This window comes from Ylistrum balloti, unplaced genomic scaffold, assembly GCF_031769215.1.
Source record: "Ylistrum balloti isolate Yb309-2 unplaced genomic scaffold, AGI_CSIRO_Ybal_v1 Utg369676, whole genome shotgun sequence".
In the NCBI taxonomy this organism is placed as follows: domain Eukaryota; kingdom Metazoa; phylum Mollusca; class Bivalvia; order Pectinida; family Pectinidae; genus Ylistrum; species Ylistrum balloti.
The window spans coordinates 573,935-589,864 of NW_026781919.1; the positions used below are offsets into that span (position 1 = coordinate 573,935).

The window sequence follows — 15,930 nt, forward strand, 5'->3', positions numbered from 1 at the left end:
ACGATGGTCTTGCTTTCGGAGGAAACCAGAGTACCCTGGGAAAAACCCATGTGGTCAGGCAGGTGACGCCATACCTTTATAACATCCATTCCAGGAAATAAACCTGGACAACTTGGTGAGAGGCAAGTGTTACCACTGCGCAACCTGACCAATATCATTCATTGTTGTTTATAAATGGAAAAAAAGAAAGTGCTTTATAGTATATGTGAATGCACAATCAATTCAGGTGATCTGTGAACAAAAATTAAAAGAAACAAGATTTTTTTTCTATTAAAAGATCATTTATTCACTTTTAAAACAAATTCTTTCATACATTACACAGTAATCCAAATCTATCTCCATTACCATCATACATACTGCATTTTCCCCACACTCTCCACCTGTAAAATACACTTTTACTCATTGATGTAATACCAAAAAAAAACCCTTATATGGTTGAGTCCATCTTGTTAAACAAAATCAACAAGCTGTAACATTGATAACAAACACCATTGACCAAAACAACAAATGTAGTATCTGAATTAATAATTCTGAACTGGTCAAATATTGCAGAATTGCATCTTAAATAAAGCAGATTTTCAGGTAAAACAAATCTATAACGAGGATGGTTTTAAAGAAAGTAAGAGATGTCTAAACAAGGCAAACAGGAGAGTTTCATAAAGTCTGTTTTTCACACCTGGACATAAACAATAAACAAAAAAAAAACTTATTAAAAAGCACACTGGAAGCTTAACATTACTATGGTAAATTTCTTATTTGAATGAAATATTGAATCGGTTCCTCTAAAGCTTATATTAAATTCACCAGATGATAATTTACAACTGGTTCAACTCTCAAAGCAGGTATCTAGAACAACTAGATATCTCAACCTACTGTATAGTTAATTTATTCAGGGCTTGCATTTCGCTGTCGTCCCAGTTTGGAGCAGTTCACAGGTATTAAATTTTACAGACCAGTATGTCTAAACATTGGCATTCATGTATACTGGTACATAACACAGATTTCCTTATATTTTGATCTGTGGTAAATATTAACTGGCTATTCATTTTCATGCAGTCGTTGATGAACACCAATATGGCGAAATCAAGCTCATCACGTATGTTACCAACTATACAGTATCAAATCCTCCAAACATCTTTCTGTAACAACGTAACACAGGTTTTTGAAAGAAAAAGCCTCAATCACCCTGTAATTATGTTTGATATCACATGATAGCAAATCCTAAAATCTGAAATTATCAGCTGGACAAACACAATCATGATACACTGAAATAAATAGGACATCAACTTATGAACTCGGGAAATGCTCCGTTTTCTTATATAATTAATCTGACAAAACAAACTTGTTTGGGTTTAATAGGCAAGCTCGCAAAAACAACACATCAAAACAAATATGTTTAGATCTGTATATTGTACATGTATTTTGAGTAAAAGAGGTTCCCCGTTGTAAGACTAAAACTCTCCTCCTTCAGAGATCGTTTAATATTGTTGGTTCCATAACTATCAAAAATTGTATGTGTGGACAAAGAGTCACTTTGAGACGAGATTGCCCGACAGAGCTGGTCTTTTCCATAGATTTGATTTCTTTATAAAGCATGTATGAGACTTACCGGTACAATTATACTATACCTGTACCAAATTAATGCTATATTCCTAACATCAATGATTTTTTACAGTCACACAAGAATATTACCATGCATATTATTTTCACTCTTTATCAAACATACCCTGCTGTTCAAGAAAACTGAGTGTTCTTTACAACAAAAAACATATTCAAACCAAATATTCCACGTAAGTCAAGGCTTGCAAATTTCCTGCCAAATCCATGATGAAAACAAATATCTGTGTACACACTGAGTATAATCCGAAAGATGACAATGGTTTTTACATTAAATCAAGGATTTTAATGGCAGATAATTTACAAAAGCCTTTAAGTTAATTTTTTATGACAGTCTAGTAATTCCTACAATCAACATCTTACTTCCAAATTACTCATTAAAACAGATTTTTCAGTAGTTATTGAATCAGAGACAAAATAAACTGAAGTCAGTTCGGAAATTGACAGCCTAAGATACAGGATGTAATTTGCATCAGAACTCAACTGGTGCAGAAACACATTGAAACATAAGCATGCTATTTGATTTCTTTCTGTATAATACAAATTCTTATAGTCTCACAGTCAGTAGAAGGTTTGAGTCTCCATAACAACATGTTTCGTCTGATGAATGTAACCGTGTAGTCATCAAAACATCACATTCTAATCTTCTACTGGTTATTCTTTAAGAACTGTCTCCTATTCTACTGACATTACCAGCCTAAAGAAAATGTGACGAAAAAAAAACCCAACTTTTTGTATTTGTTTTCTTTTTTTAGACAAACTGATAGCATCTTATTACATGTAGGGTCATGGTGAAGTATGTTACCAGACTGAACAGTTGGAAGTACAACAATGAACCACTTTTAATCATAGAAATGAGGTTTTGTGTTGGTGATTCTTTTGACGTTTATCAACTTCTGACTTTAAGAAAAGTACTTTCTGTCTTTTCTGCTTCAAACTTTTGGCAAGAAAAATTATCACAAAAATTGGAACTTTTAACAGTACAGAATTTTATAAGACTTGCTTAATAGGAAAACAATTTAATGTTTATTAATCAATAAATGTGCCTTTATATCTTACATTTATTATATAGGTTTTGTACTGTACATGTATATACCGGTATTTTCTGTTTAAAGAAAAAGCACTTCAAACATAATCATAATTTATCACAGAATTTGATGAAAATCCATATGGAGAGTTGAAAAATGCATGGATGTGTGCTTTCTTCTCTCTCCAAATAATTATGTGATGGGTGAAGCTGCTCCAAACATTACATGTGTGATAAATGACTCTGATCAGGTGACTAACAATGATTAATGGAAAGTAAACACAATCATGCTTTTGAGAATAAACATATAAATAAAAATAGGTGTTCTGAAGAATGGCGTCTATAGTGTATCATTATATGATAGACAGCCAGTATGTTTGTTTGATGTACATCTGACTTGAGGAACACGACTGTATCTTACAGAAATATTTTTGAAACATAAGTTTAGGAATTGACAAGAATAGATTAAAATCTATTTACCTCACACCACATATACCACTGTGTACACTTATCACTTTGTCAAATTTTAGGAACTTCGTGAAGACCGCTAGTATTATTTATATTTTCATCTTATGACTGTGAACAACAACCTAAAATAATAATTTACCTCTAACAGATTTTTGTTTAAAAGCTGTTTCACTTTGATATTTCGAGTACACTTGGCTAAAATAATCAAAACTCATTCCGCACTCTTTTTCACTTTATATGATCATGTGGTGTATGAAAAAGATGTGAAGTAAGCTTGATGTATATGCTGATAAAGATAAAAATATGAATCCTATCACCCAGCATTAACTGTCATTCCTATTATTTTATAAAATGTGAATGCTGCAGTTTTCACAAAGTACCAACTCATTTAACCTCATTAAGGTAAAAAGCCCCAAACACTACAAATTGTACCTTCAATGAATGAAAGAACAAATTCATACAGCAATGACATGGAGGTGCTTGCAAGGTAATATCCGAGTGAACACAAAAGATTATAGTTTTCTTTTTCTATTTTTTTCTTTCATGAAAGGGTCTCTGTCGATTGGATTATATTCTTACACATCTGGACCACAATTCATTTTTGAAGCTTTCCTAACAATGTCTTAAATATGTTAATTAAAAATTGGTACAAAGTTTCTTTGTACAAATAAAACGATGACAGTAAACTTAAATAGACTTTCACCATCTCCCTTAACTTGTTAATATCAGGATTAACAATTTTTACATTCAAATATAAATACTGAAGTGTTTCCCCTCTCCTTGGTTTTATACATGCATCATAAGATATCAATTTGTTTAATATCGTTCACCTTAAATTTTCTACATTGAAAAAGACATTATAATTTCAAAAACATTTTAAAATATATGACATTAAACAACTCTTATCAAAAGAGATCAGGTAATATTGTTTCAAAGGATAACAAAAACTCATATGCCATCAAAACTAAACAAAATAATTATAGTCCATTTCCATTAATTTTCACCCTAAATTTCAAACCAAATTACCACATTTCATTATCTTGTCAATGATTTTTTTCAAAAAATAATTTCAAAAATATTAATTTTGTTTTTCAATTTTATATCACAAAACAAAACAGAAATGTATCATGTTTTGATAACAAATGTGAAAGATCTTTTCACAATATAAAAAAAAACCACATATGACAATACCTAATGATTGTGTATGGTACCATTAACAGCTGGAATCACATGACCAGATCGAACCAAGAAACTGATGATTCCATAAAATATCTGCTATTGAGAAAAGAAGAAGTTTCTGTTTGACCAAATTTAAAGACTTTTCGAAGTCATTAACCTATTGCAGAAGATTCTGAATCTTTTCCCAAAAACTGATTTTTTTTTTCATATTGTTATATTCACATAAAAGGCCTCTGTATGATTAATGTTTTAAGTATGTTCTCATTCTTAAAAAATGAAAAATGTCATTACATTTTTTTAATGTCACTTCTAATTGGCTGCTCTCAAATTTGAGAATGAGAATATACCTAAGAATGTTAATGAACCCGAGGCCAGACAAGGTCAAAGGTTGATTATTAAAACCATCACGAACCTATGATTTCTACAACCTATGTCCAAACTCACTTCATTTCTGATATCAATAACTCCTCTTCAGTCTCCCTTTTATATTTATATCTGATTAATATAATTTAAATTAAAACTGTTTAGTCTGATGTCACCACATATAACTAGTCTAGAAATTGTCAACACCAGTTTTAAAGAGAATTCTATTTCAATTTCTCTATCAATGCATTTTTTTGTGACAGAAATCGTTTGAAACCAGCTTTTTACATGGAAGATGCTGTAAACAGACTTAATTTAGCACAATCATCGAGACAAAATCACTTTTTTGGGAATTATGGCACCAATCAGTAATAATTGCTTAATATCCAGAAGCAACAGTTGATGTAATAATATTGATACTTTCAATGAAAATAGTGCTAAAATAAGAGTACCACTAAAATATCTACGTTTACAGCAATCTGGATAAAACTTGAATCAAAATTTCATACCACATTGTCATCAAATTTTCACGCAGAAAATCTCTTCAATTCAAAGATCTAAACAATATATTTTGTTTTCAAAATAATGAATTCTGCTTTGTACTTACCTAAATACTATATTACCAAGAGACTGGTACAAAACTTCTTAAAATACTAACAACTATTTCCCCTAATTCATATCCCACTCCATGGCAAGGCAATAAAAAAAACTATCTTCTGACCCAAAATGAAGAATTATTATTTTTTCAATAGCATAATAACAACAAAGAGTTATAAATTTTGAACTCTGTGATATCGATTTAGATACTATCAAGTAATCTTTTTATGAAACACTATTTCTGCCAATGAAACATTTCTTTCTAAAACTGTCGTGAAATTTCATCTTAGATATTAACTTTGTAATAAATATCCCACATTTCTGTCTCTTCAAAAATTCTGATCAACAGAAGTGGCCCACTTTCCTCACCATCAGCTTATAACTCGTCTTTATGGAGAAGTGTGTACCGGTTCTCGGAGGGTGCTAATTTTCTAAATGTAGATTCAGGTGGAGATGTTGGCGATTTCACTTCACCGTCCTTTTCATTCTTATCGTGTGGTATATGGTCTGTTTGCACTTCTTCTTCCTTAGTCTGAGAAAACCAAACATTATGCAATTTATGTACATATTCCATCACTTATCATAGATTAATCCCTGAAAAACATACAATAACCTGAATACAAATATTTTTTTTAAAAAATTTTAATTAAAAAAAAAAAATCCTTGATTTTATGTTGCTTTACAGATAAGGGATACAGTTACAGTGTTACAGGAAAAGTTATTTTCACATGGATCTAATTTTTGTGAATTTTATAGAAACTGTTGTATTTTAACCATGAAATTTAGTCCTGTGTAGATAAGTTATTTACTGTATCAACAGATTATATGCTTCATTTATGTACCGATTCTGAGAACCATCCAAGTGATGTAATGCATTGTAAATTTACCATTTTAGATACAAATAAGAAAATGTGGAATCATATTTCCAGCTTTCCTATTGCTATTTCTGCATCAATAGCACTAAAAATCAATCCACTTAATTTTCAAATGAACAGCAAAAATTTAGTTTAGGACAGAAATACTTTACAAATAGAAAGGCCAGTTTTAAATGTTTAACATCTGTACCTTCAAAATAATCAAGCAATCCATTTAAGATGAACCAACACTGAATACTCACGTCTGGTTCAGGTGTCGTTGTGGGGTCAGGGCCATGATGAAATTCACGATGTAATTTACCAGAATGAAGATCTTGTACAAATTGTTTTAATACTCCAGGTTCACTGAAAATTAATCAGAATTTAAGTAATTATCGTCAAGACAATTTCTGGAACTGTATTAACTAAATGAATGTAGAACTCTCTTGCATGTGAAATTTTATCCTGAAGTACTTGTGATAGCCAGAGTCTTCCCATAGTAGCTGGTGGCTACCTCACTGAACAACATATGGGCGGCAAATCATATGCTGTCCAAAGCAATTAAGATAAAGTGTCTTGCCCACGGACACAATTTCTGACAAAAACAAACCACCACAGGTAGTGAACTTCAAACCATACACCTCAAATCTTAGCCTGAGTTTGTGTAATCTATTTCTCTACAAAGATATTGTACTCCTCTCACCACTAAACAAAAGGAGAATATAACAATATAAAATTATAAACATAGTTGCATACAGAGATATTTAAAACTCAGAAAATAATAAAAATGACAAATTGAAAGGTTTCAGCTGTTGTATTTGATAACGTGCACAAAAAGAGCAAGTAGCATTTTCTCTGTAAGGGGCATAACTCCCAGAAAAAAATCAAGTAGAAAATAAACTACAGCATAAACATGTCTAACTTAAGAGCCTATTGAGTATACCAAGTCTGATAAAAAATGCTTTAAAAACTCAGACTTATAAGGAGTATTATTCTGGACACCTTTATCTATGTGCAGACTGACACCCTGATTTCAATTAACTCCCTTTAACTCTAAGAACAAGAAAACATTCTATCAATTTTTACACAAGTGTTCACAACTTACCTTATTTGGTTGATATTTTTTGGGAAGAGGTACATATGCCTAAAGCTATCTATAGCCAGAACAGGCAGATCACCAGCAGATTTCCCGAGGTGATGAAGAGGATGAGAAAATTTAAGACCATCTGCTGTCAAGAAATTCACACTCGCTGAAAAAAAAATATTATAGGTAAGTATTCCAATGTAAAGAATTCACCATTTTCATTGTAAAAATATGTAATTTTTATATTTCAACTTAGGCAAGATATTCCAGATATTAGTCATAACACAAGCAGTTACTATTAAAATGGTAATTTTAAATAAATTTGCAGGGTTTTTATTTCAGTAATTTTCACCCTATTCTCCACTGAAATTATTTCAAATTTAAGCCTAATTTCCAAAATTTCTTTCCCAGTTCAACAATTTCAAACTGAGCCAAAAAGGCCTTATGCAAATCAGTGGTAAAAATATCCTGCTTTGATTGAATAAACACCATTGTATCTTCCACCTAACTAGCTATGTATTATAGCATTTTCTATCTGTAAAAAGACCTTTTCACCAGTTCCTGCTTATTGTTGGTAAATATAAAAACTGCCAAATTTTTATCAAGAGTAACTTAACCTGGAACAAGGGATGATGCACACAAGTAAAGTACACACACTTGTGACAATATCCCAATGCTTTGACCTTTAACCTTCAGAGATAAGGGACTACTCAAGTTAACTTTTAAAAGTTTAAACATTGTGTCACTGCATTTTCCAATGAGAAAACTTACTTCTTTCACCCAATAACTCTTGATTGACAGCCGCTGCAAACTTTTCTACGACTGCAGTATCATCAGGATGATGGAAAAGGATGAGAAACGGTAAACCTTCCTCTGTTAATTCCTATTAAACAATCACATCATTACATTATTGTATTAAACCTTCACATTAATACATTGTTTTCATACTTTCAGCATTTTACATCTCACAGCAAAACCAAGTTGGTGTTTTTAATTTCATGAGTACAAACTCAATGACTTCAATGAAAACCACAAAATGTAGTAACAATCTAGAAATCAATAAAAGGAAAAGTTATAAATCCAGACTGTAGATCACTATTTATTTTGACTACGTTTGTTTGCACATGTATGGATAACATTACCTCTGCATTTTCAAATGTGATTTCTCTGACCAGAGGCATGCACTGTTCGGTAGCCCACTGCAGGAGCCCCTCATAATTATTCAATACTCCTGGGTATTTAACATCTTGTTTTTTTGTCTGTAATGAAGAAACAATCACATCTTAGCAAAAATGAATTCAGTAGACCTATCTTTATTTCATAAAAGAACAAACCTGGTCCTACTGGTAGAACTAATAAGCAAAAGCAGGTCAGTGACATGGAAACAACATGGGTCCAATATTCTTTGAATAAATGACTGATTGATACATTGTCATTTAATTTCAATTACAATGATTTTTTTTATAGATGTCAATGCATTTAAGACTTAAAAATAAAAAGGCCTTCTCATGTGTTGATCTTTTTACCAAAGAAATCTATGTGTCTATAGTCTAACCAACCCTTGCTGTAATTTCCAACCATACTTACATTAGGGGCACGATACACAACATTATCTCCTGTTATCCTCTCATTCTCAGATACTGGACTGAAATTACAAAAGATCATAATATCATGTGCTAAGAACTTTATTAAAATAAATGAGATAAATGAATTATTCCATTATTTCAGATATATTAGACTTTTCACAGCAGATGTAAACATTGCAGCAATGAGCCATGTAGTATTACAGTAAAAGTGTGTAATACAACTGTAACCCTATAACGAGTACCTACCCTACAGCAGCGTGGAAATTACATTCATTCCGCAGAGTTGTAGCAACTTTTAAATAGGTTTGGTAGGCTTCATTTTCTTGATGCCCAAAATATCCAATAATATGTCTCTGTTTTTCCTGAAAAAAATTGTAATTGTAAGTAATTCAAAATAAAAAATTTCAGCCAAAGTCATATCATCTTATTTTAGTGTATAATCCATCAAAATCGTGTTAATATCTAGAGATGTCTTAGACCGCAAGAAGATGATGGTAAATTGATCCATTCCATCCAAGGACTCAAGGTTTTGTTCAGGGTTATCTCAATAAAACATCCATTCTACCCTAGGTTTTGTTCAGGGTTATTTCAATAAAACATCCATTCTACCTAAGGACTCCAGGTTTTGTTCAGGGCTACCCCAATAAAAAATCCATTCTACACCAGGTCTACAGGTTTTGTTCAGGGCTACCCAAATAAAAAATCCATTCTACACCAGGTCTACAGGTTTTGTTCAGGGCTACCCCAATAAAACATCCATTCTACACTAGGAATCTTCAGTATATGTTTAGGGCTATACCAGAACACCATCCCCCCACCCCCTCCAACAATGATATATTGACATGACATCAGCTATATCTATGACTTACATCCAATTCTTCCACAGATTGTTGTGTAGTGTGTTGTTGTATGGGATCCTTTAACTGGTCCCTGATGTAATTTGCTAGCGCGTCGGCAGTTCTCTGTCCACGGTATTCTTTTTTCATAACCTGTCCATTTCTGAACAATTTCAGAGTTGGATATTTTGATATATGATTATCCGCAGCCAGAGCACCTGTTGAAATACACATAGTATAATTAACTAACGTAAAGTTACAAATAATAAACTGCTTTTTTATTACAACTTTATCTATCACAGAATTTGTCAATATTGTTTCTCTGAAAGTATTTATCTAGTATTCCAAAAACATCTAATGGTTCCAATGCTGTTCAATATGATTTCAAAACTTTCCATTTCAAAAACCTCACGGATCATATATGTGTCATCATTGTGTATCTGTTTGATATAACAATAATGGGCCTTACTTAACTTGACTGATTAATTAGTAATCTTACAAATCAGTAAATATTTAGAAAGCAAAAACTTTATAAATCCATTCAAACTTTTCTAAAATCTGTATTTACTTTCTCTGTCAGCATCTACTTTTCCAAAAACAACCCGTCCTGACTGCTGCAATATAAATAAAGAAGAAAGAATTATTATTGTATACATATATATACATGATGAAAATACCAAGCATGTATTTATATATATATATATATATACATTTTCTTCATTTACACTTTAATTCAATTGATATTGCAGTCACAAAATAAATACATGCTTGGTATTTTCATCAGTTTGTCTCCTTAATAAAATATTTCCAATTCATATCTCACACACTATAGCTAAGCATTTACATTTAAACATATTTCATTTTCCCCTCCTTGTTAAAGCCCAGTGTATCCCCGAAACCAATATAAGTAAGGCTTAAATTACAATAGTGCTTGTATGGCATTGACCTTTCCACCCAAAAATATACCCTTGTCTGAAATAATTTAATAAAGAATGATTGAATTTCCTGAAAGTTGTTTCCAGAATTTTAAGTAATCACTCTAAGATCTTGCAAATTAGCATTTTCAATTTTGATTTCATATAAACACTTTCTCTCCCCACCACTCAAACAAACGAATGGCTCTGACCTGGGCCAAACAGAATGTTCATTTCACAATGTATATTTCTTTTCTGTTCAATAAAACATTTTCCTTTCCTAATGAACCAAGTTCTCCAAGGGTAGATCACTCAATTCCAAAAAAAAAAACATTTTAAGAATGGTGTAAACAATGATATCAGTCTGAAAAGAGCAAAGGAGGTTTAGGATAAAGGTAGGATAACTAGATAATACTATTGTTGTTGATACTATTTTGGGAATTACTAAATCTATCTTGTTTCATAAATATTTGAAATCAAAAATGATCTTTTTTTAAAAAATATATCACTCAAACTTAAAATATATCTTTTTACTGGAATGCCTGTTTATAGACAATAAATAAATATGGATTATACTTACAGGAAATTCTTCGCTAATTTTATTTGATGCTTCTAAAAAGACTGGTGTTAAAATCTGACTGAATCTGCACCTGTAATAAAGATACCAGTTTATTATAGGCATATAACATACTACTAGGATTTCTGTAATCAGTTCAATCTAGTAATTGGTCCAGATCGATCTTTATACAGACATAACAATATCAAATATTATTATTTATTACTAACATCTTTACAATTATCTGTTAATTTAACCACTGATCAAGCAAGGAGCCCAGAAGAACAAAATACAAATCCTGACTCAAAGTTTGAATTATTGCAGAACAATTAAATTTGTTTGTAAACTAAACAATAATAATATTTATGGGACAATGGAAGAGCTTAATGCTATATAAACATGAGTAATGTTCAATTTCTCATTCTAATTATGCCATTTTTTCAACTACTTCATATAATCCTCTATGAGGCAAGCATTTTCATATGCCATATTTTACGTTGTCATCCCATAATACAAAATATCTATGCCACTTTATAATGATATGTTTGATTGGCCAATGTGTCAGTGTAAGAAATATCAAAGAATCTGTAATTAAATTATAAGGATTTAACTTTTAATCATATTTTACCAATGCATGTGTATACACTTGGCTTAAACCTCTTTGTCTTTTATTTAGAGTACATTCTGATCTTTTTAATTATAGCTAATTATAGTTTATCTTTAAATATTAAACAAAGGTAATGTACTTACCAGTCAGCATAAAAATTGACAAAAACGACATCATTTGTTGCTGTAAAAGAAATAATGGCTGTTTATATGTATTTATACACCTTTCGTTACAGCAGTACATATATATATATACATTAGCACAGCAATAGTAACCTAAGGACTATAAACAACACCCATCACACTACATGGTCACCTTCATCAGACAAATGACCAGTGTAGAGTGTACTAGCAATACCTTTAAGTAGTGTACGAGATGATATAAGGAATAATTTTATGTACGCTAAAGTTGTTTGTCTGATGAAGGTGACCATGTAGTCATAGAAACTTCACACTCAAATCTCCTACTGGTTGCATTATAAGAACTTCTATTCTATGCACTTATAACAATTTTGGAAGTGATGTTCTGTACTCAAAAAACAAAAAGTCTTACAAAATTTACTGATGATCTAGATGTATGCATTGTGTATACTAGATTTATAGAATTGTTTGCGCTATAAACCATATTTACATTTCCAATCTTATAGATATTAATGTTGATGCAGACAGACAGCTGTTCATAATTGCACTGCAGGGCATGTTTCACCTTAATATCTGGATAACAACTCAAATTTAACACTTGAGGGAGTTTAACATGTACTTACATACTATAGTATTCATATTACTACTAACAAGCTGGACAACTTCTCCATGGCTGGACCTAATGATGAAACTAATCTGAAAAGTAAAAGCAGAGAAATGAATAGCACTTCAAACACTACATGCCTTATAAATGTATGTCTGACAATGTACATGACGGGTCAATACTCTATAATAACAGCTGGCAGTGACATGACTTTCAGACATCATGTGAAGCTGTAGATCAAGGAAAGTACAACATATTCACATAACCTATAACTATAGCTAGTGATTTTTGTGACTCAAACATTTGAGTCCTAGACTCATACTTTTCCTGTGGGACTCAAATTAAATTTCGAGAACACACTATATATGTTTTTGTGCTTGACTCGTCAATATTTTAGAAATAGTGCTTTGGACTGACCAGAAATTTTTTTTAATACAAAATACTGACCTATCAATTCAAGAAGGTTTCATGTAAGTGGATGATGAATATTTATGTATGAATGCTTGCTTGTAAGGCCTAATCAAGTTTCTGTATTCTTTGATTGAATGGATAAATGGATTCAAGTATAAAATGAGTTTAAATCTTCTTTTTCATTTTGAGTATTTCAGCTTAAAATTTATGTTGAGTAAATATGTTCTGTTTATACAGGCATGAGATTAATCAATTAAACATTATCACTTTTGCAAATAAAAGTTTACATCTTAACTTCTATAGATAGCTTTCAAGTGCATTGCTTCTGACAACAAATCATATGTACATTAAAATGTATTACATAACCTTCATTAATCATGATCAGCTGTCCATATTTCCCTTCCATCTGTACCTATTTACCAGGACTTACTTTATGGTATCACATGAATTAAATAATACATACATTTAAAGACTAAAATTTGTATATATGAAAAATGTATATCCTGGTTTACAGCATCACATGAACATTTTATGGAATATAACCAATACATAACTGACATTTTATAACATGAACTAGTCTTTTTTGGAAATACCATAAATAATTAACAGAAAATCTCATTTCTAAAATGCTCTGTGTATTTGTCACCGGATATGATAATGTCAACTCTAGCCTGCTTCCATTACACGCACTAGCCCTGTAGAATATTGATTTAAGTACGAACAAGTGTCAACAATATATATTTTATGATACTGTGTACTGAGTTTATACCTAAAGGTGACAGCAGAGGCTGATTTCACACGAGTCTGTTTATCATATACATAAATTTGTACCATGTGCTGTACCAGTCATTTTTTTCTGTTTCTGCTTGTTTTCATTTACTTATCCTGGCTTGGCAATTTAATTTATTAAATGTGTATTTGATTGTACTTCAATATTGTAAAGCAGGTGGCACTTTAATAAAACTGATCTTAGATATATTACAAATAATAAATATCCACAATTCCAATTACTTGTGCAATCAGTTGAAACCTTACAGTCCAACAGCTTGCTCACACAAGAGCAGTTTCTCTACTTCACTGTGTTTATTTGCATTTACAGTGGTATATGAATTCAATGGGACATGCAGCCCTCTATTGTAAATTTGGAATATGTCTTGATCCCATTGCATTCACACTGCTGTAAACACAATAAAAACACTTAAAAAACATATAATTCACATTGTATTTTAAAACATTTTTTCAATTGGTAACTGAAGAAACTACAATATGCTTATGACTTGGTAGCCATGGTTAAAATGGCTTGCCTAATGATACTTGTTAAATATATTTAAAATCAACAATAATGCCTAAACATTCTATACTGATTCATAATTTGATACTTCATACATCTTAAAAACATATTGTCTATTTTAAACAAAGCATAAGACCGAATTAGCATGTTGGATCAATGTAACAGTGTATACAAGGAAAGGCTTGATCAGGCCGAGTTAGAACCACCAGACATTTTAATGTCCAATATACAACTGGTATCTAATGGTATCTAAAAGCTGCAGTCATGACACAGGACTTTGTACGCAGCTAATTTCTAGACCCTTGGGAGTATAAAATTGATGTTATGGAATTCCTGATCGAGGAATGTATCTGGACCAGGACCGTGTAAGATCGCATCAAGCATCTAACTAAACACTTCGACAAAAGCCAACATCATATATTAAAAAAAAAAACGAAAGATTTTATTCAGAAGCCTGAACTAGAAAAGGAAGTAGAGTTCAAAGATACTGGAGATGAAGATTGTTATAACTCCATCCCCAGAGAAAGTGCTATAGATGAAATAAGTAATCCAGGCCTGTGTCAACAATATGACCATGTAATGGCAGATAGAAATAATTAACTTCACATACATGCCACGTCTGGATTAAAAAGGTCTGTTCTTTATCTACAAGATTTTCAATACAAGACATGTCTTATGATGCCAATCACTCACCTTTTCCCAAACTTACTTTTAGTTTATACACTTTAATATCATGATTTTAGTCTTGCCACTTTTTGCACCTAGGTACAGATTAAAAGTTCAGACTTTTCACTCTCCATTTCAATTTTTTTCACTTCTGCATCTTTCGTGCAATAACTATGCAGTAATTCTTTAGGATTAAGAAATGAGCCCATTAGTCATTTGTTACCAGAGGACTTTCAATTTTGCAAAAAATTAAAGCCGAGGGCCTGTAAATTGCAATAATATACATTGTATGTGATAAGTTACCTAGAGTACTGTGACATCTTTTTGAAGTCATATACCTGTGTTTGAGTTCCTGCCCTAATTTCCATTAACATATGGAAGGGTGATGTTGAGTCATGCTAAAATGGTCATATTTACGTCTATGATTATGAAATAACCACTTGGTTGCAGGAATATTAATGTATTTCACTTTCTCTCTTTTCTCACCAAAACAAAAATGTCAACTTCTTCGTACATAATTTGGGTTGACATTTGATTGAATGACCAGAGAGTTGTATCATTTACCTGTTCTGGCCATTTTCTAGACTTGCTAGTCTAAGCAAATGAAAATGTCAATAAGATGTCACATCTGACGAACCATTGCCAAAGGGCAATGACAATTATAATAAACTCGGTGTGTATAGACCTATCGGTTTGGCACAGAGTAATGTGTCATGTCGGCTTTCTGTTTTACCGAAAAACACGTTACAAACTTATCTAAATTTGATTAGAAGACATCAGTTAAGCTGTGTTGCTAAGCAAGTTATGCACATACACAAGAAAATCTGAAGAAATCAACACATTCCAAAAGCGACAGTCATAAAAGAGGGCGAAACAGGTGCCCTGTTTTTCATCGATTTTACTCGGCTGGCACTTGCCGACATATAAACACGCAATCAAGCAAATGAAACAATGACTTACCAAAACAGAGTAAACAAAATAATGAAAGAAGGACATTGCTCCTTTCACCAGATTCATTTTTGCAGCGAATCAGTAACCACTTATGTTGCAATAAGCAGTCTTATTCCTACAATGTCAACACGAATACTCCCGTCTGGCACTAAGCCGGATGTCAAATATGGCCGCCGTGA

General features: G+C 31.8%; 1 protein-coding gene across 1 annotated transcript; it reads right to left on the bottom strand.

Annotated features, from left to right (window-relative positions):
• Positions 1–265: 265 nt before the first annotated feature.
• Positions 266–15,884, bottom strand: LOC132563745 (endoplasmic reticulum resident protein 44-like). Its single transcript, XM_060228498.1, has 13 exons — positions 15,761–15,884; positions 12,452–12,524; positions 11,832–11,871; positions 11,106–11,175; positions 10,180–10,225; positions 9,645–9,829; positions 9,022–9,137; positions 8,777–8,834; positions 8,332–8,448; positions 7,961–8,072; positions 7,211–7,355; positions 6,369–6,471; positions 266–5,783 (listed from the first exon to the last, which is right to left on the bottom strand). Exons 1-13 carry the CDS (start codon positions 15,815–15,817, stop codon positions 5,628–5,630), a joined length of 1,278 nt encoding a protein of 425 aa, XP_060084481.1. The 5' UTR covers positions 15,818–15,884; the 3' UTR covers positions 266–5,627.
• Between the last annotated feature and the right edge of the window lie 46 nt (positions 15,885–15,930).

Excerpts from the sequence above, each read along its gene's own strand:
- LOC132563745 (XM_060228498.1), bottom strand. The coding sequence starts at position 15,817 with ATGAATCTGGTGAAAGGAGCAATGTCCTTCTTTCATTATTTTGTTTAC. Across the intron at positions 8,073-8,331 it reads TCACATTTGAAAATGCAGAG|GAATTAACAGAGGAAGGTTT; the intron begins GTAATGTTATCC and ends ATTGTTTAATAG. Across the intron at positions 6,472-7,210 it reads AAAAATATCAACCAAATAAG|TGAACCTGGAGTATTAAAAC; the intron begins GTAAGTTGTGAA and ends ATTAATTTTCAG.